Source organism: Gadus chalcogrammus, chromosome 6 (genome assembly GCF_026213295.1).
Source record: "Gadus chalcogrammus isolate NIFS_2021 chromosome 6, NIFS_Gcha_1.0, whole genome shotgun sequence".
Lineage (NCBI taxonomy): Eukaryota > Metazoa > Chordata > Actinopteri > Gadiformes > Gadidae > Gadus > Gadus chalcogrammus.
In genome coordinates, this window is record NC_079417.1 from 20200816 (window position 1) to 20224972 (window position 24157).

General features: G+C 44.4%; 1 protein-coding gene across 6 annotated transcripts in view; it reads left to right on the top strand.

Annotated features, from left to right (window-relative positions):
- The window catches only part of ncor2 (nuclear receptor corepressor 2), a 111648-nt gene that overhangs the window by 13529 nt on the left and 73962 nt on the right, over positions 1-24157 (top strand). For all 6 annotated transcript variants that reach the window (XM_056592390.1, XM_056592391.1, XM_056592395.1 and 3 more), the window contains exons 2-3: positions 12211-12406; positions 13917-14029. In XM_056592390.1, the coding sequence (XP_056448365.1) occupies positions 12302-12406; positions 13917-14029 (218 nt within the window). In that variant the 5' untranslated portion in view covers positions 12211-12301. The remainder of the gene's footprint in view (positions 1-12210; positions 12407-13916; positions 14030-24157) is intronic.

A 24157-nucleotide genomic window follows, 5' to 3' on the forward strand; every position in this document is an offset into this window, starting at 1 on the left:
CTTTTGGTCACCATTTCTTTTAGTGTGCGTGCTGCCTGCAAGTTGAAACGACGTGATGCGCAAAGGCACAAAAAATTATCTAATGTATTGCAATTGTGTTTTTACTTTCATTCTACTTAAAGGTTGGGTATGGGATTTGCGACAACGCCAGCAGATTTTGAAAACACACAACTCAAATGGTCCTACCCCCTATCCTTCAACGCTGACTCTGACTCCACCCATTCCAAGTACATGGACGCGCAATCATGCACGAGCAAACACAGATACGCGAGAGTGAGCCATTAGCTAGCCAGTTAGCTAGCTAGCTCCAGTAGCCACCGCAGGATAACAACAAACAGAGGCTTGCTCTGGGTCACAAGCTTTGAGTACGTGCACGAAGGGGTCGCGTGGGGGGAGGGGGAGTGCAGTACGACTGTTTGATTGACGTTCTTATCGTCCAATGCCACTTGGTGGGTCTGGAAATCTTTGACATCCGCGATCTTCAGGGACAACTGAGACGCAGAAAGGGTGCCGGTGCAGGTTCGAGCTACACACGTAGTCAGTTGATTGGTCGACAAAATATTATCCCCGTCTCACAATTCTGTGAGACGGGGATAATAAACACATTATCTGCGAGGTATTTCTGGACAACGGCGAAAGCTTTGTTTATTGAAGAAAATGTTGCACAAAAGTTTGCCGTCCTACATGGTTGATCTTTGCTCATTGTGCTCGTTCTTCTTTTTCCTTGGATTTATTAGCAGGCTACACTATGTCGAGCTGCTATGAGGTCACAATGCTAACGGTGCTGCCGCGGCTATCGCAATCCGGTTTACCCCCCCTCCACCAACACCATAAGGGTACTGTCGGCGCCGGTGGAAACGCGAGCCGTAACTGAACTGCGCCGAAAAGCACCTTCACTACTCCACCAAGCCGCACCGAACCGACCTGCACCCTCCGGTGGAAATGCGCAAATTCTGTGTACTTTGCAGTTTCATAAATAAGAGATTTTGTTTACAAGTTACGTCTGGGGGTGATGTGGGGTACTTATTGTTTACTGTTTTTACATCTTAGATTACACAGTTCAGGCTGTTGCAGCTAGCTCGGGGGAGAGACTGTATGATACTAGGTGGTACAACCTGAGACAATAAAAAAGAATTGCCTTCTGCATTTTAGTTTTTTCTTTTCCCTTCATTGTACCGAACTCGTACCGAAACGTGATGACTGAACCGAGGTATGAACTGAACCGTGACTTCAGTGTACCATAACACCCCTAACAGCAGTTTGTCTGAAACCTCTCCCTTCATTTTCGATTTCCATGGGGCGGCATCAATGGGCCCAGACCAAAATGCTTCTGGACCAATTGGATAGGCCAACAACCAATCATGGCAACTTAACGGGTGACGCAGCACTGAGCGGCTTAAGAATTGTACACAAGCAACATGCTTGCTCAACAAGCTTTAGGTGCAGTCGTTCGTTCTTCTTTTACTGAAAACATGCCGTCAAATTCGTTCAATACGGTCTGGATTAGTGTTGGCTCGGTCGTTCGCGAACCGGTTCGAATGAACGAGTCTTTAGGACGAACAAAGCGAACCGGTTCGTTTCTCTCGTTCGTCTTGTTCACCATTCGATTCACCGGAAACTCGACTGAACGAGTTTCTGGTAGCACTAACTCCACTGAGTCTGACTGACTCAGATGAGAACCGTGCAATAGCGTGCATTCCATGATGCGATTCACCGCTACCGGAAACTAGGCTGATTCGCGAACGACTCCTCCCTGTTCATTCGAGTTCCCGGTGAATCGATTGACCGGAAACTCGACTGAGCTGGGAGGAGTCGTTCGCGAATCGTTAGTTCGTTCAGCCTGGTTTCCGGTAGTGGTAAATCGCATCATGGAATGCACGCCATTGCACGGTTCTCACCTGAGTCAGTCAGACTCAGTGGAGTTAGTGCTACCGGACCCTCGACTGAACGAACGAACGATTCGCGAACGACTCCTCTTGGCAAACTGAATCATGCGAACTGGGTCACGGAAACGAATCATTAAATCCATCACTAGTCTGGATTACGGAAGCAACGTACAATTCTACATTAGCGGGAGCCATCTTTGTTGTTATTTAAAATGCCTCTACGGCGCTCATTGTATTTATCCCGCCTGATTTTAGATTAACGGTTCTGATTGGTCTGTCTATCTGGTACCGGGCAAAAAGGTTTTTGTCTGCAGAGCAAATGAAACATGAGCTCATGAGATCGTCTGGTTCCCAGATTAGTTATTTGTAGGGTAATGTTATAAAGTTTAGTATGATTTGTTTTGACAATGGATAACAGTGCTTGCCTAGCCTAAATAACATAGCTGTAATCTACCCCATATAACATTATCTATAGCTGTAAACTACCCCACATAACATTATCTATAGCTTAACATAACACCCATGCTACTCCACAATGTCTTTAGACTACTTATTTTGTTAAGGTCTTTCATCTAGCAACCCCTCGCATCAGAAATTAAATTTCATACCTTTAATCTTCTCACCAACTCATTATGAATTTGCACTATGAGCTTGAAAAATGAGGGCATGGCACTAAAGGGCTGATTACGGTCCCACGTCACACAACACAAGGACCACCCAGACGCTCCGACGCAGTCGCAAACCAGTTTTGGTTCTTCATCAGGTTTTGGTGAGCGGACCAATCACAGCCCTTGCTGCTGCGTCTCCTCGACGGAAGGTTAGAATCTTTGGGAGGCGCACGTCAGGCCCTTGCGGTGGACACAAGGAGGGTCCGCAACCCCCTTGCGTTACGTGAACATGGGACCATAATCAGCCCTTTAGGCTATACACTCACTATGTCTGCTGGAGTGGGGAGTTTGGTCAAGTATATAAAGTATACAGAACATGTTCTGCTCTCCTTTCCATTTCTTACCCCCTCCCTTCGTCCCACTCCGCTCACAGCAACTGAGCTGAACAGGAAGTTAAGGAAAAGCAATTTTAAGTATTGTAGCTTTGTTATACATTTTAATACATTTTAATTTTGTATTTATATATTGTACTTTGGGTCGACTTTTTGAAAGTCTGCTCTAGGTATTTAGGAGCTTGGAATGCAGGCCTTTCTTCTTGGCTGTCATTTTGTCATGAAATGCAAAACGAAACGAATCCAAATAGCGGCATTGATAGGCTAGTGAGGTAACTTTGTTACTCGCGCTTTAAGTTTAAGTACAGTGCTGTCCTTGCTGTGTGAGTGTCCCGTCAGCAAAAGAACGGCCATTCCTTTGGGTGGTGTGGCTAAAGGTTAACAGAGGCTACGCTTGATCATCCGTGTGTGTGTGTGTGTGTGTGTGTGTGTGTGTGTGTGTGTGTGTGTGTGTGTGTGTGTGTGTGTGTGTGTGTGTGTGTGTGTGTGTGTGTGTGTGTGTGTGTGTGTGTGTGTGTGCCCACATAGTCTTATCACCCACCTGCTCTGAGCGAGCCCCCTTGTCAACGCCAAACCCAGGGCAACGCAAGGTGGTAGACGCAATTCGATAACACGCCAGCCCCAAACTGTTGGTTTCACAAGCAGTGACCTAAAATTGGGCCACGTGTACGTAGTTCACCTCAACGCTTTGCCGACAGGATGTGCTCCCCCACAAGGCCAAGAGAGGAAGAGAGGATATGGAGAGGACCAAATGCACCCACTCAACCCGCCTCCCGGGTCATATACTTTCACTGTAGCATACCAGAGTGGAGTGCAGCACCACTCTGGTATGTTACCAACGGGGTACCACCTGACTTCATCTACAAAGGCTGCATAGTATTCAAAGTGACTACTTACTCTGGCAAGTGTTAACAAAAGGAGTTCCCGTAACTAGTTCTGATGGCATTGGTTACAACAAAGGCAAGTTACATTAACAATGTTAACCGCAAATTCCAAACTGTGCTTCCCCCCCCCCCCTGCCTTCCCAGTTGACAGGAATAACTTGAGAATTTAAACCATCTTGACCCACAGTGTATCAGACTGTCGTTTTGTAACTTAGACCACGTATCAGGGATAGATGCACACCCCTGATATGTCAGTCAGTTTTGGAATATCAACTATGCCCAACAATAGATTCTCTGTTATTTTGCGATGATCACTGAATGAACATGAATGAGCTAACTAGTGAATTTTATTTTATTATTAACTCAGAATATTAATTAACAGGCCAATGCATGGAGATTATTTTAGCCGTTTTATGTGGTGAGTATTGATTGGCCACTTTAATTGGCACACCAGTAATATTAGATGTCTGATGTCTCTCCACATGATTTCATGATTGGATGATCTGTGGGATTCCTCATAATGTACAATCATTCTGGATGGTAAAGTAAAATCACATGAGCATTGACCCAGCATTGAGCCCAGTGTTATTTATACAGTTTTGGGATTATTACTCTTAAGGACTGAATTGTTAATATTAGAGATGCACCGATTGCAAAATTCTTGGCCGATACCGATTTCCGGTTTTTAAGGAGGTCTGACCTGCCAAAACCGGTTTTTCCGATACCGATTTTCTAAGAAATAATTATAATCATATAATAGCAGTGATGTTGATAGGTTTTCAATGTAGTGAGTCCCCGGGACCCACAGGTGGCGAGTTGGGTGGGTCCCTGAGAAATTCAATGGGTCCTGACCCCCCAGTTTAAAAAATGTGTTTCTTTTTTATTATTAGTCTATTTCTTAAATTAAATTAATAGTGTTAAACTCAATACATGAAATTGTCATCTGAAAAGCGCAGCCATTTGTAGTATGTGGTGAGCCACTGCTTCAGAAAAGTTCGCTTTTTTTGGGAGGAACATGTAGAAGGTTGAGGCACTTCTTCTGCAGTGGGCTCATCAGGCTCAGTAGAGGGGGAGGCAGAAGTAGGTACAGGCAATGTTGAGGTACTCTCTCTAGGCTGATCAGAGTCAGGGAGGAGTGCAGAGGTAGTGGGGACAGAAAATGCAGCTGCAATAGTTTGCTGACCTGCAATAGGTTTAATCTTTTTCTTTGGTGGTATTTTTGCGTTCTCTCTTCTCTGCCTGTTTCTCGAGAAAAACTGGATCTCGTTGGAAGCGCGATGTATGCGCAGGCGCCGTTTGGGCATAACAATATGGCGGTCGTTTTCATCACCACCACCGGATTATGTTTCATTTATTTCATTACAGCACGTCCCCTAAACGTTACAACATAATCGACACGAATGAGCACAGCATCGAGCAGTGGAAACGTGGGTTTATTTACTATGAAGTTCGTATTTTTAATTGTTGAAATGAAATCAGCGGTGACGAGCTAGTTGTTTTGGTAGCGGCTAAATTAGCATGTCGCGTCGAGTCTGCGTCGAGTAGATGCGCAGAGGGTTGAAACAGCGCTTGTCCGGCCTGCTCACAAGAAGGTTTCTTTGGCCAGTTACTGTACATTAAACACGAGTTGTTTAATGTTCACAATGTATCGTTTTTCATGGGGACAATGAGATGCGTCCCCGGGAGGCATGGATAGTGAGTTTAGTGCGTCCTTTCAGATTTTAATGCGACATGTTTTCTTTCCGCGCTCTGGGCGCCTTGAGCTGCTACGCACCGCGCATGCGGGTGAGTTTGATCGGCCGAAAACCGGAAATTACGACAGTGACCGGCCGGTCACCGATTGTGGCCGATTGGATACAAAACCGGCTTTTTTAATCGGCGGCCGATTGATCGGTGCATCTCTAGTTAATATCCTAGAATCCTTGAGGAGAGCGGTAATGGATTCAAATTGAAAGCTAATATCCTGTATAATGACACTCAAATGCCTTGCCGCTATAATTGCGCTAAACCACAGGCCACTTGCTACTTGCTACATTTACTTTTTGAGGTTGGATTTTGTCAGCAAAAACCACAATGTGTAGACTGCTCAATAAAGATCTTGACATCTGTATTCACATGCGTGTTTCTGCGTTCCACTCTGGTAAGCTACAGTGACATTATACAAGCTTCATAGGGGATTAGAGGCGAGTGGCGGTACATGAACAACGGAGGGGATGTGAGTGGGTGCATTCTGTCCATGCTAGATTTCCTGGGAGCACACTCTTGGCAGTACAGTGTGGACCGTCCTGTGGTTTGGAGGGAACTTGAGTGCTTTCCCTGCTGTTTTCCTGCTCAATGTAAAGGAGTTTCCGCCCTCCCCTGCTCTCTTCACTAGTTGTTATGCTGCTGCCATTACCTCCTCCTTCCCCTTGTGTTCTTCATTAGCGTCCCTCTATGATGCTGTTGTCAACATGCTGGCTAGAAGGGAAACGACTAACCAGAAAGACGTGGGACTCAGGGCTTTAGTCCCACACAGCCATCATCTCGGCGCATGCCTCTGAAAGCAGAGGCGTTGTAAATCGGGCATTGCGGCTTTGGAAATAATTCCCTTTTTATCCTTTCAATCAAACAAATGTCACACAAAAGACAGTGCTCGCACTGTCGGGCTCTGACTGGCATCGCATCCCTTATTCTTTGTTGTGTTTTCGTTTGATTTGAACTTCATCCCACCACTACCATGGGGGACACAATATCATGAGAACCAACCATGGACATATTATAAATGTGTACATTATTCTTCTGTGAAACGATTTATAGGCCGACAAAATGTTCCAGCCCTGCCTGTACTCGGCAGTTCGTCAACTTTTACTTAAGTAAGCATGACGTCAGAGGGATAAAGATTGGACGGTTATCCGTAGAGGCATTGCCAAATGTCCTTATGGCTTTGTCAACTATTGAAGGATGGCTTCAATTGATATTTAGTGATTCTGAGACTATTGTCGTTGATTTTCTGTTGATCATTACATGGTTAAAACGATGTCGTCCCTTTCCCTCATGCGACCCAGGCATTTTGTAGAGATGTTTTGATACGGCAAGTTTAATCCAGTTTTTTGAATAATACAATTGTATGCATCAAAAAGCCGCCCCGCTCTCGGAGTCTGTTTATCAGTGCTGCTATCTGGTTGATCTGCGTGAAAGCAGCGTGGGAAATGAGAAAGATATGGCTGAGCTAGGGAGAGCAGGGGCAGCTAGCTCTGTGCTTCTTTTTCCAGTAATCAGGATCCAGATAGATAAAACCATTATGGGACCTGACAGGGTGCCACATTCCTAAGCTGTGAGTCCTAGCAGCCCCCCGCCCCCCTCCAGTTCTGAAGTGCAGGTCTTTCTCTACCTCGGATTCAATTCCAACAACAAAAGCATTCTGCATCTCAGACCCATTACATTAGGTTCCCCCGTTCCGCCTTATTGCAGCTCTACACTTTCAATAGAATTCTCTCTCAAACCAGACGGGGCTCGGCAGAGCTGAGTGCCGTCACAAGACACATTTATTCCCTTCTTCGTAATCCACAGGGAAAACCCAACCGTTAAGTTCTTGTCGGCACAATTATTTAAATGGATGTTCATCCACTGTGGTGTCGTGATAGTGGGACTAGTGCATCTGTGGACTGATTGTGGTCCACACTTACTGTTTTAGGGTGTCACTAAAGGCGTACGTCGCTACAAGTTTGTCGTTGCGCTGCGGCTTTTGAGTAAGCCACAGTCGATGCTACAACACAAAGGGGGAAGGACGAGACGCCGCAGCCCTGACTGAAAAGTCACACTCCTCTTCGGGTGTATGTGTGCAGCCGTTCTTCCTAAAATGGAGGTGGGAGGGGGGAGGTTATGTGAGGGAATGATGTATCTGCTAGCAGACAGGAGCAAGAGGATGACGGGGAGGGAGTGAGTGAGAGAGGAAGGGAGGGCTTTGCAGGGGAAGCACGCTAGAGTGAGAGGCGGGGTGACTGGGTTCATTCTCAGTGCTGGCTGTGGGCCAGCAGCTTTGCCTGTTGATGTCTGTAGCGGTGCCAGTGCATGTGTGTTTAGCCTCCTGTCTGGAAGGCCCCCTGCTCGCCTCACTGTTTATGTCAAAGCTCTCTCATTGTATTGGCTCTCATTTTGATTCTCTGCTCTCCCCCTGCAGATCTTGTGACAGCCCTCAAACCTCTTTCTCTCTCCCTCTCAATTGCCCTCTCTCATTCTATTTTTGTTAACATTTTATATTCTCTTCCCTTATCATTGTCTTTCTTGTCTCTTTAATAGTATTTCCATATCTCACTCTTCAATTCAATTCTGAATTGAATGTCCTTGCCTATGGCCAACTTCCTCATCTAGATGGTAATATCGTTGCTTTATGCCTGGAAACACAATATAGCTATCCTGTTCACCATGTCAGGTTAGGCTATCATAGGTTGTCATGAGTTTCCGGGGAGGAGGGTCATGAAAGTGTCAATCATGGCTGAAGAAGCACGATGTGTGATGCTCTTGTGTTCTTAAAAGAAAAGAGAATAGACATTGTGGATCAGTTCCTGGGTGTGACCAAGGACAGACAGTTTGGGCTGTCCATCCCTCAAAGAGAATTTGAGCTGACAAATGTGTCAACATATCAAGAACATAAGCTAGAATAACCTAGCTACTAGGTTTGCTGTATGTTGGCAGCAGGTCTCAAAACGTTTAGGGAGTTTTATACGCCGGCAAAGGAAGATACAAGGTACTTTTTAATATTGGGTAGCTTCAAGATGACTATAACCTAAATCAATATAAGGTCAAACGCGTGAGAGGAGTTGTCAAACTAGGGAGGAAATAGAAAATAGTCTGCGTTGCTAGACCGGGGTGGTAATCTCTGTTCTTTGATTATGTCACTACAAGTTGTACAGCAGGGCATTCGTTCTTCCTGACGTTCACATTTGGCCTGATCCAGGCGTGCAACGCTGGTTTCGTTTGAAGTTCCTTGTGCCGTAAAGTATATTGCCATTGTTGTTGCAGCTTCAAACTTAACAGTTAAGACGAATCAGCTTTTCCATGCATAATGTCTTTCTTGTGATCTTACTCATTTGTGTTTTAACTCCAATGTTCTTATTTTGGATGGTGATGATCGTAATGATAATGCAAACAAACCAGCGCCACATTTAGCTTTGTCTCATGCCGTCATTTGCCAGTGAAATCAAACGTCCTTGTGTGCCTGCCAGCCAGCCGGGAGAGATGAGCAGAGAGTGGCTCTTTGTGTGTCTCTAAGAGGAATGCAATTTGAACCAAACAAAGGAGACTGGTACACTGTCGCTCCACGGTTACTCGTACTGCCCTGCAGGTCACAGTTAAGTCTGGTTGTATTTACCGCTGTAACCATGCAGGCGCCACTATGTGTGGAGGAGTCTTGGGCATTTACTTTACTTTATTTTCATTAACCTCAGTTAACCTCTAACATCAGTAGGACTCCTTCTCAGGTTATTGCTGAATAAATGACGTACCCAAAGTAAGTTCAGTATGGCTCCACAACTACAAGGGCTATCACATGTTATCTCTGTACCAAAAGGAAGATAACACCTGGGAGATTGTTGAGGAAGTAAAATAATGAATACGGATGCCAGCAGGGCTGAACAATATGAGGAAAACATGCAATATGACTGTCGATAAGGCTAAGCAAATGTTAGCGTGCCGAATTCTAATGAATTAAAAATAAACAAATGGGGATGTAAATAACTGAAATGTGTTTCATGGTTGAATTATCAGTCGGTGGTATGTAAGGAATATTTATGTGGGCCCACATTCACAAAAGCAGCCATGAACCATCCGAAAGAAATCACTTCTGCTCCATCTTGTATAAATAGTATTTCAGATTTGATTAAGTTTACCTTCATTGATGTCACTGGCACTTTCAGGGTAATTGTTTTTCTGTCTGATTAGTACTGTCAGTGTCAGTCTATCGTGGGGTACTTGTTTACTTGCAAGCTGCGTTACTTGTTGCGGTTTCGTGGAAGTTGTGTGTTAATTACAGAAGTAAGTAAGGTATTCTAGGTTTGTGCTTGTTTGCTACGACCCTGATACCCATTAGTGTACATCCGTTCCTGATTTTTTGCCACTAGTTGTCAAAAACCACAACCAGTGGCCAAAAACAGTGGAATCTCAGCCTTCATATAAGCCGATTTCAAAAAGATCGCCATTGCTCTCATTGTTTTTTTTAATTTTTTTTTATTGAATTGTATGCCAGTTATGAAGTAATGCCAATATTCATTTCTTTAAAAGGTTATTATTTACTTGCAAATTCTAATGTAAATGAGCATATGGGCTTTTAAGAACTTCAAGTTGAATCACTCAAACGCAAAACTCTGAAAACAGCAGTGTTCTCTCTCTTAAAGGTCTTCAGGTTTTTAAGTTGGTTACTCATATTATCCGAATGGTTTCCAACAATGATCAAACCAAGAAATATCTGTCGTTTTATTCACGGTAACTGTCGGTTAATTTTGGTGGCACGTCAATTGTGTCATAAGCCCTTATCCCCCTAACTTCTGGGGAAACGAGCGAGTACATTAATCTATGTATTTCAATATAGATTTAGCTTACTACGATGTGCTAGCTGGGAACACCACATTGATTCAATCTAGCTCTATCTGCCAAAGGCGAGCCCCACCTCTCCCTGCACACTCAGGATCATGCACGGGAGGATTATTCGCTTTTCCCTGCAGAAAGGACGGCTGGCCGAATTCATTGATAGAATCATTCCTAAATCCACAAATCGCTGAGAGGGATGCCAGAAATCCTTGGTGTGAAAAAATGAATATGAAAAACACGGCATGATATGAAAAGTGCTTTTCAAGTCAGTTTAACCTGTATCCTATACGGTCCTGGCCTCTTACGGCGGTTGTGGTAGTAATATCCGATCATCTAAATATATGGCCTGTTAAACCCTTTGAGACTGTTCCCGTGATTAAGGGCTATACAAATAAAGTAATTGAATTGATTCTAGACTAATTGGCATAACCCTAACACACACACACACAGACACACAAACACGTGTACATATCACTGTGGAGGACTGTGGCAGTTCTCCCATCCTGGATGATTTATTTTTGTCTTAACCTGCTCTGACATTGGGGATCAGCGTGTTGGCCTCCCTCTTAGTCAAGCCTGTCAGAGTTTAGTTCACCCTGCTTGTCCGAGCATGCCACCGACCCCTCAGTCCCCCACCCCACCGTCAACGCTGCTGAAACATGAGCTTGGAGAAACTAGTGTCATTGCCGGGAGGCCTAGAGAAATGGCATGCGTCCTAATGCCTCTTTTGGCAGGCCTCCCCCGGACACGGTGCGATTGCAGTTGTACTACTACCGTACACACACGCGCGTGCATACGCACGCACACACACACTCAGCCTTTTAGAAGCGCCCGTCCACGTCAACCAAAAAAAAGAGACTGTTGTGCGAACGCTGACAAGAAAATTTTGAACGTCATTTTTCATCACTATTTATGAATGTTTAGGTTGGACGTCCTCTATTGGGCTCGCGGTTCTGCAAGGGGGACCTCCATCATGTTAATGGGACATTTACTTCAACCGCACCATGTAGGGAACTTCATGGTTACCCTAATAGGATTTTGCTTGTCTTGGTGTCTTTAGGTTTCTTTATGGTCGTGGGCTGATGCTTTCGCATACAGAGGGCGCCTGCCTTCTGGGTGAAGATCGTTTTCACGCCATATATGGAGTACTCATAGGGTCCTGTGTTGGATTTGCATTGGAATCCCATATATGGAGTGTTCGTCAGGGCCTATGTTGGGTTTGCATTGGAAACCAATATATGGAGTACTCATAGGGTCCTGTGTTGGGTTTGCATAGGAAACCCAGATGTGGAGTACTCATAGGGGCCTATGTTGAGTTTGCATAGGAAGCCCATATATGGAGTACTCACTACTCATAGGGGCCTATGTTGGGTTTGCACCATGTCATGAGTTAAAACAGTGCACGGCCGTCTATCGATCATTGAGTTATTAATGGTGCTGCTGGATCCCTGGTGCTCTGGCTGGCTCACCCACCACTACAGCTGCCTGACTCAGCTGGTCCCAGGCCACCAGCAGACCAGTCGAGGGGACAGTGGTCTCATTCAGCGAGAGAGGAAGAGGGCAGTCTATACAGCAGGTGCACCCATCCAACCTGGCAGAATAGTACATACACTGTCATCCTGACACACAAACACATACGCACGCACACAGGTGCGTGCGTGTGTGCGTGCACACACACACACACACACACACACACACACACACACACACACACACACACACACCTCTCTAGCCAGAAAACATCACACGGATGCCAAGCAAGCGCCACGCTTACAGTTTTATGGGCTGTAGTTAAAAAGCGATTACGGTTCTTCCAGTCCATATATCGCTGTGTCCCGGCATCTTTCTCAGCCTCATTCTCCCTATCCCTCTGCAGGTCGCTGGCTCCTGTATTCGGCCGATGATGTACTGCAACTGATCTGCAGCCCCTCCCACTTCCTGCCTGCAGAGGAAGCGGCTCTGCCAGCATGTCTTCTCATCCCCAGTCGGTGCCGCAGGGCCGGAGGGCGGTGGACACGCGCCACCTGCCCAACCCTGCCTCACTGCCCCTGCAGCTGCAGCGGGCACACACGGTAAGCACCGGACACACACACACACACACACACACACACACACACACACACACACACACACACACACACACACACACACACACACACACACACACACACACACACACACACGGTATGCACCTGGCACACAGACACACAAACACACACACGGTATGCACCGGGCGCACACACACTGTAAGCCACCGGGCACGGGCGCGGACACGCCATCTGCAGCGCCGCTCCCAGTGAGGGTGTATAGGTCCAGCCAGGGCAGTCAATGTGTTGTCGATGCAGCTGATTTATTAACTGATAACAAGCCTTTCTATGCTAAATCACTTGTCAGACGTGAAGCCGCCTTTTTTCCGGCGCAAGTTCAAAAAGAGAGAGGCAGCGCTGGCGAAGGCGAAGGCTGCACATTTGCAAAGCGAGGTTCGCAAAAACCGCCATCAAGGGGAGCCCCACCTCAAGCATTTCCATACACAAATCCCAATTATCCAGAGTTAATTGACCAGCAATGGCAAAGTCGTTGCAGCTTCTTAGAAGATGCATTGAGTGAGTCAAAAGCTTGTTTGGCGGCCTCTTTCTTCTTGGGTGAGAGAATCCACGGGGTAGCCAACCCCTCCTGCGCGTGCACACACACACACACACACACACACACACACACACACACACACACACACACACACACACACACACACACACACACACACACACACACACACACACACACACACACACACACACACACATGCCCTACATTACAACAGCTGCACACCCAGCTAATCCTTCCCCTGGCCCTCCTCATCACATTCAGCAGGAGATGAGGGTGGACAGGCTGCATTCCTCCAACCTGTCTGAAATTGGTGAAAGGGCCACATTATCCGCTATGTGGATTAGCGCTCCTGTGTTTTTTTATCCATAGGAAATTGTAAGCAGAGAAAGAGAAGGGAAGTGGGGACTGAAAAAGAAAATAGCATCCGAGGCAGGGAATCAAAACGCACCAGGACTAAGAACCCATTTTCTTTGAGGACAGGACATCCCTCGGATTTCCTAAAAGAAGAATGGTTGGATGCAGCAATGGGTCTACTCTGATTAGGGCTTTGAATCCGAACTTCGTTATTCGAATATAATTCGAATATCAAAAAATAAATCAAAATTCGAACGGATATTAGGCAGCCCTTAATATTCAAACCTGTTATGGGCAGGCCAAGAGGGAGAGACGTCGGAGAACCCGACGCAGTCTAGTCATAATATTGTAATGGAGTAATGTAATTATTATTAGACAGAGATTTATTAGAAACCTAATAAACTGTTGGAACATGCAAGACCGGTAACCATAGCAACGCCAGTAAACAATCCTTGCGAAACCCAATCCAGGACTTACTGAAGGCATTTAATGGTCAAAATATTATTAATAAATGTTCGAATATATTCGAATATTAATATTAATAAACAAACAAACTTCGAATATGATTTTTGGGCAAAAGTCAAAGCCCTAACTCTGGTGGCCTGTTGGGACTTTGTGTTGCAGGAGGTGGGACTGGTGGACTACCACTCTCATGCGAGGGACTACAGCTCCCATCTGGCCCAGCCTCATCGCCGCCGGCCCTCCCTGCTTCCGGAGTTCCAGCCGGGGAACGAGAGGTAGGCACAGCCCCCTTTCATCCCATTCAGCTGCACATCTGCAGCTTTTAAAGGGTTGGGTTGCTCTTTGTTGGAGCGGAGGGGAAGGAATTGCACAAGTTATTAGACCAGTATTGTTATACAAAGGATTGGGAGTCTACCTGATACTTTGCAAACATTCATCTGAAAACATGTTACTTTTTGGTCAGTAAAGACTAAGGCATATTAAATAATGCATTCAACCTTTATTGTGCTTTTCATGATTTCTGGTTTATTGATATAACACATATTCAAGTTTTCTGGCATAACAAATAACAAACTAAACTGCAGTCAATCAGTGTATCATAATCTGTCTATTTTCTATGTTAAATGAACAGTACTTTTCTAGCCGTTAACCCAGAGTAATCTTTGTATAAGTGGCACATGAGAGCCATTCCTCTGTAATGCAGTGTTAAACAGCTTTGCAGGGTAATGGGGTATGAATCCCGCCCTTCAACTGGTCCGCACTTACAGGCACAGTGTTGTATGTATAGGGCCGTCCCTCTGAAGACTGGGGTCTTGCACCTTAGTCTTAAATGAAGTGCTATTTTCATGCTTGCTGTAGATTAGAACCCATGCACTTTATATTCATGTTTCAATTTTGCATTAGACTTTTATTCTCACTGTGTACTTGGCATGGGATCTATGTTTATCGAGAACATTATCACAGCCTCTTTTTCTATGCATTGGTTTGCTGTGCATTTCTTGCACCCTCGCCTCAGGAATGCTATCAAGGCACATTGGCAGACAGCAGATGGTGGAGCATCCCAATATATGGCCCACTGGTGTTTTTTGTCTAGGTCCTTAGCTATCTGTCAGACGGGATTATGTGAGAGTTGTCTTATGTTGTGAAGCACAAAGATGGGTGATGATTTAGTCAGCCGGTGGCTCACATAGCCTTACACAAGGTCATGACAATTTTAATGTTTTGTGTGTTTTCCGCGTGTTTTTTGCATGTGGGTGTGTGTGTGTGTGTGCTATGGAGGCCACAATTATAGATTTTAATAGTAAAATCATAGTCTGAGGAATAATGAAGGTTTCACAATTATTATGCATTAATTTATTTCACTATGGCTGTATAAAATCACATGAGGGTTCTTTAGTTGATTGATTCAAATAAGGAGTAAAAGGCTGCAAGACCTGTGTCTGCATCAGTGCCCTTTTAACAAGTCCTTTCACTTCAAGAAATGTGAGCCCTACATTTAAAGTGCCCTCTTTACCGTTGAGGAGACAGGTTTGACCACCCGTTTGTAGCTTGAATACAAAACGGAAACATTGGTCAGAATTTAAGTTAGAGCTTTACTTTAGAACAGAGGTGTTCTAGGGTGAGGGGATTGCATTTGATGCTGCAGGTGCGGAACTATTCTTTCTTGCAGTGGTGATTCGTTGTAACAATCCAGATAGGCTCTTCTCCTTTGTGTTTGTGTTGCTGGAGGCTGTTCCGTGTCTGGAGGTTCTTCTGTTGTAAGCGCAATTGGTTCATCACTGCATGCCTTGACTGTGTCCTCAAGATTCTCAGCAGAGCTTCCCCTAAAACACTGCATCCACAAAACTAGATGTGTTAAGCAAATTCTTCCTTACTGAGCTGGCTTACTTCCACCAGGCCAGTGATGTCATTGTCTTTAGGCATGAGATGCCGTGTTTTTCTGTATTCTGCTAGCACCCCACAGATGGCCCTGCTGCTGCATTTCAACTTTGGATCCCCCCTGCTGGCCCCATCGTGAATCAGTGCAGGCTCAGGGATGGTCAATTCTGCCTGCTTCTTTTGAAGCTCTCACTCAGCTTCAAGAAAACCCCTGCACCAAATGTCTCAGTGCTCTGGTAGCGGGTTTACAAGGACACTTTTCCAAGGCTTTCTTCAAGTAACTGGCATTGTCTGTTGTAATTCCAGACAGACTCTCTTTCTGAATCTTCCACTCCTAGAGGGCGTTTTCCATCATTTCAGTGATATTCTCTGCGGTGTGGTCTTGTGGAAAAGACATTGTCTCAAGACACTAGGACTTAAGTGGCCAATCGGAGGATATATCGTGAACTGTAAAGCTCATAAAGGGTTCACCTCCACCACAGGGACTGGTCCACAGGTCTGTAGTTGCATCAAACCACAAACCCTCTGCCAGCTGTTGCTCCACACTGGCTCGTACCTCCTTGCTCCTTGCACATGCTTGGGATTTGGTTTGTGGAGAAGTAGATTCTTGTTGTGGCACTGCCTTTTTCATTAGATGAAGAAATAAAGTTGTTGTTTTTTTAGGAAATGAAGCTAATCAATAGAAGCCAGAGAATTTATCAAATCAAATGTTGATGGTCAGATAAAGTTAGTTTTAAGACAGAAATTAAGTCTATGATAACTTGGTGGCATTTGCTTTTAGTTATTTATTTTAGAGACTAAATGAGTGTTATGAAAAACAATCAGTGCATTAAGCGACTATAAAAATGTTGGATAGGGCCCGACCGATTCATCGGCCTGCCGATTTAATCGGCATCGGCCAAAAAGACGCCGATTACAACCGATTTTTTTTTTTTTTTTTTTTAAATGTTATTGCGCTTAGTATCCTGCAGATTGCGCTCCTACTCGCCTTCCTAACTAACAACTTTAGCTGGAGTAAAAAAGAGGAGATTGAATTTTACCGTACAACATGAAAGCACGCTCGCTCAGGCAGCTGCGCGCTCACCTCACCAATGTACACAAGACGCGTTGTTTGAGCATGTTGTGCCTGTTTTTCTTTAGGTCCCAGGCCATGGTAATTTGTTATACTGTAGACTCTAACGGTGAGACCACTCAAAAATCAATATCGGTCGGGCCCTAGATGGAACCCTACATGCAATATTTAGATAATGGTCTTGAGCCTTATGTGAATGGCTGTACTATTTAAATGTCAACTATTGTTTACAGAAAGTTCCTTTTTTCTTATTGGAATGGTTTTATTTTGTATTACATTTATTTAACCTAACACAGTCAAAGCTTTTCTGACTATTGTTAGATTTTTCTATGTTTGGTGGTTTTATGTTCTATGCCAATTAAAAAATATAAATAAATACATGTTGGAAGTAATCTATAGCTCAAGTGTCTCAACCTTGCATTATAACAAAGAGCAGGTCACATGTTTTAATTCTATAATTACATTTTCATTAAATCTAGTGAATATAACATAAAATCAAATCTTATTTGCAATATGTAAAATGAAAACTCAATGTTTTCCCAGAATCGGTCAGCCCTTGGTTCTGGGTAGCTAGTCAGTCATCAGCTAGACATTGGTGTTTTCCCACTGGAACTCCCCGCAGAACATTGTACCTCCAAGGAGTCAATTGTAAGAATGGTTTCGATTTTGTTAGCTTGTGGTTAATCCCCATTTCCATTTTTAGCGTGAGATGTGTGGGACTTTTAAGTAGATTTTACGCATAATATTACAAAACTTTTAGGGAATTTAGCAGATGCTTTAATCAGAAGCGCCTTTCAATAAGTACATACCGTATTTTCCGGACTATACGTCGCTCCCGAGTATTAGTCGCATCAGTCAAAAAATGCTCCATGACGAGGAAAAAAAGATATATACTTCGCATCGGTGTATAAGTCGCATTTATTTTTAAACATTTAAACAAGAACGTTTAGTCTGGAGAGACTGAATAAAATTGCAATAGCAATATAGGTGTGTCGGTCCCACTCGTAGTTCTGAGAGTATACCGAATTCAGTGACACCGGGATTCCACCGGACGCGTATGCGCCGCGGTCCTAAACCTGAGCGCCCGATCGGGAGGTGGAAGTTGCGCTAGATGCCTTCACAAGTCCAGCGGAGGGCTCCAGTTTTCGCCGGCCAAGTCATGCGCTGTGATATGTGTGACAGCTATGTTGCACAACATTGCAGCTAAGGCTGGGGTAGCTTTGGTTGAACCGGAGGACATTGAGGACGATGACGACGAAAATATAATTTATTCGGTGGTGCAGTAGGCTTGCAGCGTTCAGTTGTAGGCCTAATGAATGACGGTGCCATCTTGCGGCCGAAGATTATGTACGCACAATTTTGGCATATAAGTCGCTTCGAAATATAAGTCGCAGGGCAAGCCAAACTACAAAAAAACCGCGACTTATAGTCCGGAAAATACGGGTATGTCAGAAGAAAGAGAAATGACAATATATCTAATTTAAAGTGCAAAGCACGTACAATTGCTAGGTTAACCCATGCCCCGTATATAACAAAGATAGCTAAGACACGATGCAAAGTGTTATTTTTATTGCCAGGAAGTAAAACATACAATAAATGCGTGACCACAGTTTCTAGTCCAAATTTTTTGTTTGCGCAGGACCAACGTTTTGAATGTTGTGATCGTAGGTTGTAACTGCTCAAGTAAGATGAAGTGGATTTTCACATGTTCACCTTCATGTAGACTGTTTGGCCTTTTGCCCTATCTTCACCCAAGAAGTCTGCCACCTCTGTCCCTGTCACTTCCTATAGTACACCCAAGGTGGCTGCTTCCTCACCCATCTCAATACCTGAGTCAGATTACCCTCATCAATCTGCCTCATATACTGGCCCAGATCCAGTTGCCTAGTGTGTCAATGCAAATACTTCAAGCAATATTATTCTGATTTGATGCTTAATCCTTCGACTACCGATTTTAAGATTTCTGACTCATCCACTTGTTTTTGACACCCTGAACTGCCTGCCTACCTGGTTTGTGACCGGCCTGTTATTGTACTTTGATGAAAGTAATTTTACGAGGCTTTCTGCCTCAGAATCCGTGCATTTGGGTTCCAGGATTTCTGAGACCGGGCCCGCTGAGCGGGAGAGGCAATCAGCCTACTCCTTGGGTCAACTTTTTTCAAAATAACTTAACCTTTTTAACAGGGAGGAGAAGCGGCCAGAGCACTGCTTAGCCAGGTTCAGTGTAGTCTATTATTCCATTGAATCTCGCAATGTAGCTGCAGAAAACAACTCTGCAGTTGTTGCAAAACAATGTGACCCTGCCTCACTTTCATTGCCTTTTGATCTGGGCCTGAGCTCTGACCTCACTAAAGTCACACCAAATGCGTTGCGCGCGTAAGAGGTGTAGAAAATCTGCATTTTTGCATAGGGAACCATTCGTTTAGGGTTGTAGATGCGTTACACGCGCTACAGCAGCGCGTTAGCCACGTTTTTACGCACTGAATGCGCCCAACGTACCTACGAGCGGAGTTCAAACTTTTTATTCTCCTACGTGTGACGCCTAGCCGCGATAGCCAATCAGCGTTGAGCTTGACCCAACGTCACTGTCAGAGAGACGGAGGACGCACAGAAGCAGAAAGAACATGGACGACCAAGTCATTATTTCAGTGTGTTTCCTACATTCCTCTGACTCCCACAACAAATACAGCGCAGCGATGGTGGTGTTCTCATCCATGTTTGTAGAGCAAAAGAAAAATAGCGGGGGGAAATAAGTTTTTGGTGGGCTCAGGGACGATTTTCTACGCCTCTTACGCCCGTAACGTGTTTGGTGTGGCCGTACCTTTAGGATGCGCTGGCGGCTCTAGATCCTCCTATTTAGCTGTACATACTGAATGTGCTCTCCATTTGAATTGACGGGTGCCTCAGAGAGCGGAGAAAAGAACGAGCCTTGATAAAAGCTCCCAACATACCCATATGTTCTGACTTGTCCCTGGCTTGTGCTGTACAAGACTGGTCTTCAGGTGTTTTTTCACAATGAAGCCCTCTGTGTCACGCTGTATGCCTTAGAGCTGCCCTTCCTGTCACTATCTGTGACAGCTCTTCTTCGGGGCTCACAGACCTGTCATGCGTCCCGTCTTAGCACATAAAGGGGATGTACAATAAGGGCCTCCTCCTTACGCCTCCTTCGGGCATCATCCGCCCATCCTCATCTCATGCTGGGGCCGGGTTCTTCTCTTTGGGGAAGAAGACACCTCTGCGTTGATTATCGAGGTCTGAACACATCACTGTGTGGAACAGGTACCCGGTAGGGGTGGGAACCTCTTGGCACCTCACGAATCGATTCCGATTATGAGGTCAACGATTAGATTCTGAAGCGATTATCGATGCATCTTGATGCAACAACATTTTTTTATGTACATTTCCATGCATGATTTTCAAAAATAGATATATACATCTGGGTTTGCTACTCAGTTTGCTAATCACTTCCTACTTTTGTGATGATCATTCAAGACATCAACAGATGAATTAACTTATCTAATATTTTATGAGAGAAAGCTTTTGTCACAAATATGACTTTCTATGAACAATGCATTAATCAATGCAGCTTGCATTATACAATATGGAAGCATGCAAAAAATAGGTTTCAGTTTTATTTTCCTTCTAATCTTTCTTTTCTGTGTCATTAAAGGAAAAGCTGCTCTTGAATTAGAAGGAGTTCTTGTGTCTGGCTGTGAGTTTGCGCGCATGCTATGCGTAGCAGGGGCGTATCAAGCTTTCCAAAAGTGGGGGTGTTCTGGAATAGGCGAAGAAATAATCATTCCAAATAGCGATGATCAATTATATGAACTTTTACATACATCTAGGCCTACAAAATGGAAGAAATGCGAGCAGATACACTGTGTGTGTGTGTGTGTGTGTGTGTGTGTGTGTGTGTGTGTGTGTGTGTGTGTGTGTGTGTGTGTGTGTGTGTGTGTGTGTGTGTGTGTGTGTGTGTGTGTGTGATATATATCTAGATATCTGATATGACTCGATAATCATCGTATTAAAGTTTATAAATAATATTCCTGTTTAACACTGAACTAGACCAAATAGATTTGTTACAAACTAGATATTTTAATTCAGATATTTCAAAATCTATTTCAAAGTCCTGTGAACGTTTCAGTAATTCAGCACACATCGGTTCTGTCAGACTGATACAGAAATGATTCAACCAACCAAACTCTGTGAGAAGTCTCAGCTAAAATGTTACGTGTTGATCATTTTAACCGAAAGATTGCTAGTTCGATCCCCAGCTCCTCCTAGCTGAGTGTTGATGTGTCCCTGAGCAAGACACTCACTGCTCCTGACGAGCTGGCTGTCGCCTTGCATGGTTGACTTTGCCGTCGGTGTGTCAATGTGTATTAACTGATGCAAGTCGCTTTGGATAAAAGCGTCTACTAAATACCCTAAATGTAAATGTAAATGTAAATGTAAATTTTAACAACTGTTATCAATCCTTTATGTTGATCTTTTACCGTTATGTCATTGGATGCCTTGCTACAGGCTACAAATATGTAAGTAACTATCATGAATCTACTGGATGGTCCTTCCTTGTTGACCAAAAAGCTATGGTAGAAGTTAAAAACCAACACGATTAAGCGTAACACAATCCCCTCAATGCTGATATTTGTTCACTTTACTTCTGGCTTCAAGGCAGTTTCTAAGTCCCACCGTGTCCGCCTTTTCCCATCTTTCTGGGATCAGAAGAGTGGCTTATGATGGAGACCAAGTCACGTTCAGACACTGGTGTTGCAAGCCGTCATAGTTAATCATTACTGAGTGTAGTTTGACAGACTGCATCATTTTTAAAGGTATGATATGTTATGTAACTTGCAGCCATTTCATGAGAAAGACATGACTTATCGTGACTAAACATAACGTGAATATAGCTTTACTACATAACGTATGTGAACATGATTTCAGCATGAACCAAGTTTTATAGATTTCCAATTGTGGTGAAGTCAACAACCGCCATAATCCCAAAAATACTTCACAACGTCATAAAACTACGTATTTTTGTTGAGTGTCCGCTAGCGACTATACTTGCATAATATACCTTTAATAGTAGGCGGTTAAATTATACATGTTATTTCATGGATTCGTTTTTGTTTGTTGATATGAACAGAATTATATTTGTCTTTAGTCTGTTATTTCTCTTGGTTCAGTGAGGGAGAGCTTCATCCAATAAATGTTTTGCTATAAAATGTACCAACTTGCAAATCAATATGAATATTTACCACACTGACATGAGGTGTTAATCAATTTAGCAAATGATTGAGTAGTCCCATTGCCTTTTTAAATATTTCTGTTGTCATTTTGAAGCATAATCCTGGTTGGTGTGATGGAGGGCTTCTGAATTCATTGAAACAGTGTTTATTTGCAGGCCTTTGGCTGTCTTTCACAATTGTAATGGCTTTGCCTGCTGTTGGTTCAATACATTTTCTAACTCCAAACACCAAAGCCCTTGAAAATGGTGCCTTTATAATATAATCTTTAACGTATAATTGTTAATTCAAGATCAACTGCAAAATCCTTTACAATGGCCAAGGGAAGGTGGTGCTTGTTCCCATGTAAAATGGCATGAAATCGTTAAGTGTTATCCAAAGGTGCTGAGAGATGCTGCTTTACGATTATAATCCATTGAAAATCCTTTTCATATCAGACTATCTTCCCATAACTGTGGACTCCCCGCATGGATGCGATTTGAGCCTGGAGTGTTGATCGAGGGCTATACAAACTAACTTGGCATGACTTGATTGCCCCGTCAACCAAAAACCCCAGAAATTATTACCAGAATGCCCTTTCCCAACGATGGGGTTCCCTGCCAGGGCCTGGTTCAGTCCCCACCCCTCCGCTTGCCTGTACACAGCTGCTGTCTCTCTTTTGGAGGACAACAGCAACACCGGCAAAGGTGCAACTCTGCAATGCTTTCAAGATAATGCCACTTTGTTTAGTACACATGACCTCTGCTCCGCTCCTAATGGGCCCGCATCAGGGAGGAAGAGAGCCGTTGTTGTATCATTGCCCTCCTATCCCCCTGCACCACTTTCCTCAACATTATCTTTCAAGGTCTTTCCACACACACCTCTCCCCTACCCCCACATATCCTCCTGAGGAATCAGATTATGCTGCACGTTCTGCAGTGAGAAAGAGGGAAGGGGGGAACCGGGAATGGTGAGAGCAGGATAGGGAGGGAGAGAGCAGATTATGATGTGATTATGTAAGTGCCAACCCTCTATGGAAATCAGGGGAAGCCTTTAAGTGAATGAGTGAAGGAAGTGTGTGTGTATGTGTGTGAGTTGTTGCTTTTTCACACTTCATCTGGGCATTAATGTTTTCTGGCTCGCGTTTTTCTTTCCTGCTTTGTTTTACCTATTCCACAGAAACACCTTAAACTCTTATCTCTTTCCATGACACCTGCCAATCTGAGGAACTGCATGTTCCCAGTGGAGAGTATGCAGCGCCGTGTCTAGTCTGTGTGCAAGGGTCCTTATCTGTCAGGATCCTCCCATCAGTGAACCGCCCAGAGCGGCACTGGCACTCTGCTAGACAGAGCCAGAATCCCTGCTCCTTTTGGCCTGTTGGGAAACCACACAGTAGGTCTTTTGTGAGCCTGGACCAGCAATTATGGTTGTGTTTCCCAGCTTTTCCCCTCTTCTCTTAAGCAGCCACTTCCATTTTGTCGTTGGCAACGACGCCGTTGACATTCTGCCGTCTGCCTCGGGGGGAGACTTATGAAAATCATTTCCCTCGGATGGAACAGAGCTCCAATTCTTAGATAAGCCCATCTTGATCCCAGGCCGCCTCTGAAGTTAATATTCAATGGCTGTCATTTGACTTGCGTGCGTGTATTTCTGCCCGTGCATGTGACCTTTCCCTGCCAACCCCCTCTCCGATGACTCGAGACCTCCACGCATGTGACTTAATGCAAGTTCATAGTAGTACTGAATGTACAGCACAGGACATCCTGTAAGGTCACCCCAAACCAGTCCACCCCCCACCCTTCGGGGATCACGCTGCTCTTATTGCTTACAGAGCAGTATGAGTCTTTGTTTTTTTGGTGTGGGCACAATTGGTCCAACTGCAGGTCTAATAGGAAAGCGAAGGTCCTTGGGCTCTCGGGGGCCATTATTTGTTTAACAGTTGCATGCTAAAGCCAAAGAAGAGCTGCTTCAGCCTACAACTTACTATATTGAAGATGGTTCAAATGGCAGTGTTTGAGTGAGTCATTGTTTCCACTGTTTTACTTCCCTCTCATTCTGACTTCAAACGTGAGTCCTTCCTCCAGTACCCGTTTCATGTTTCTGCGCCGATTACTGTCTGCTTAAGTCCCTCTGGGCGGGTTGATCCAAAACACGCAAGGTCTTCTGATCAATATTATCTGATCAATAGTCTGATAATCCTGTGATCAATGCTGATGCCGGATTCAACA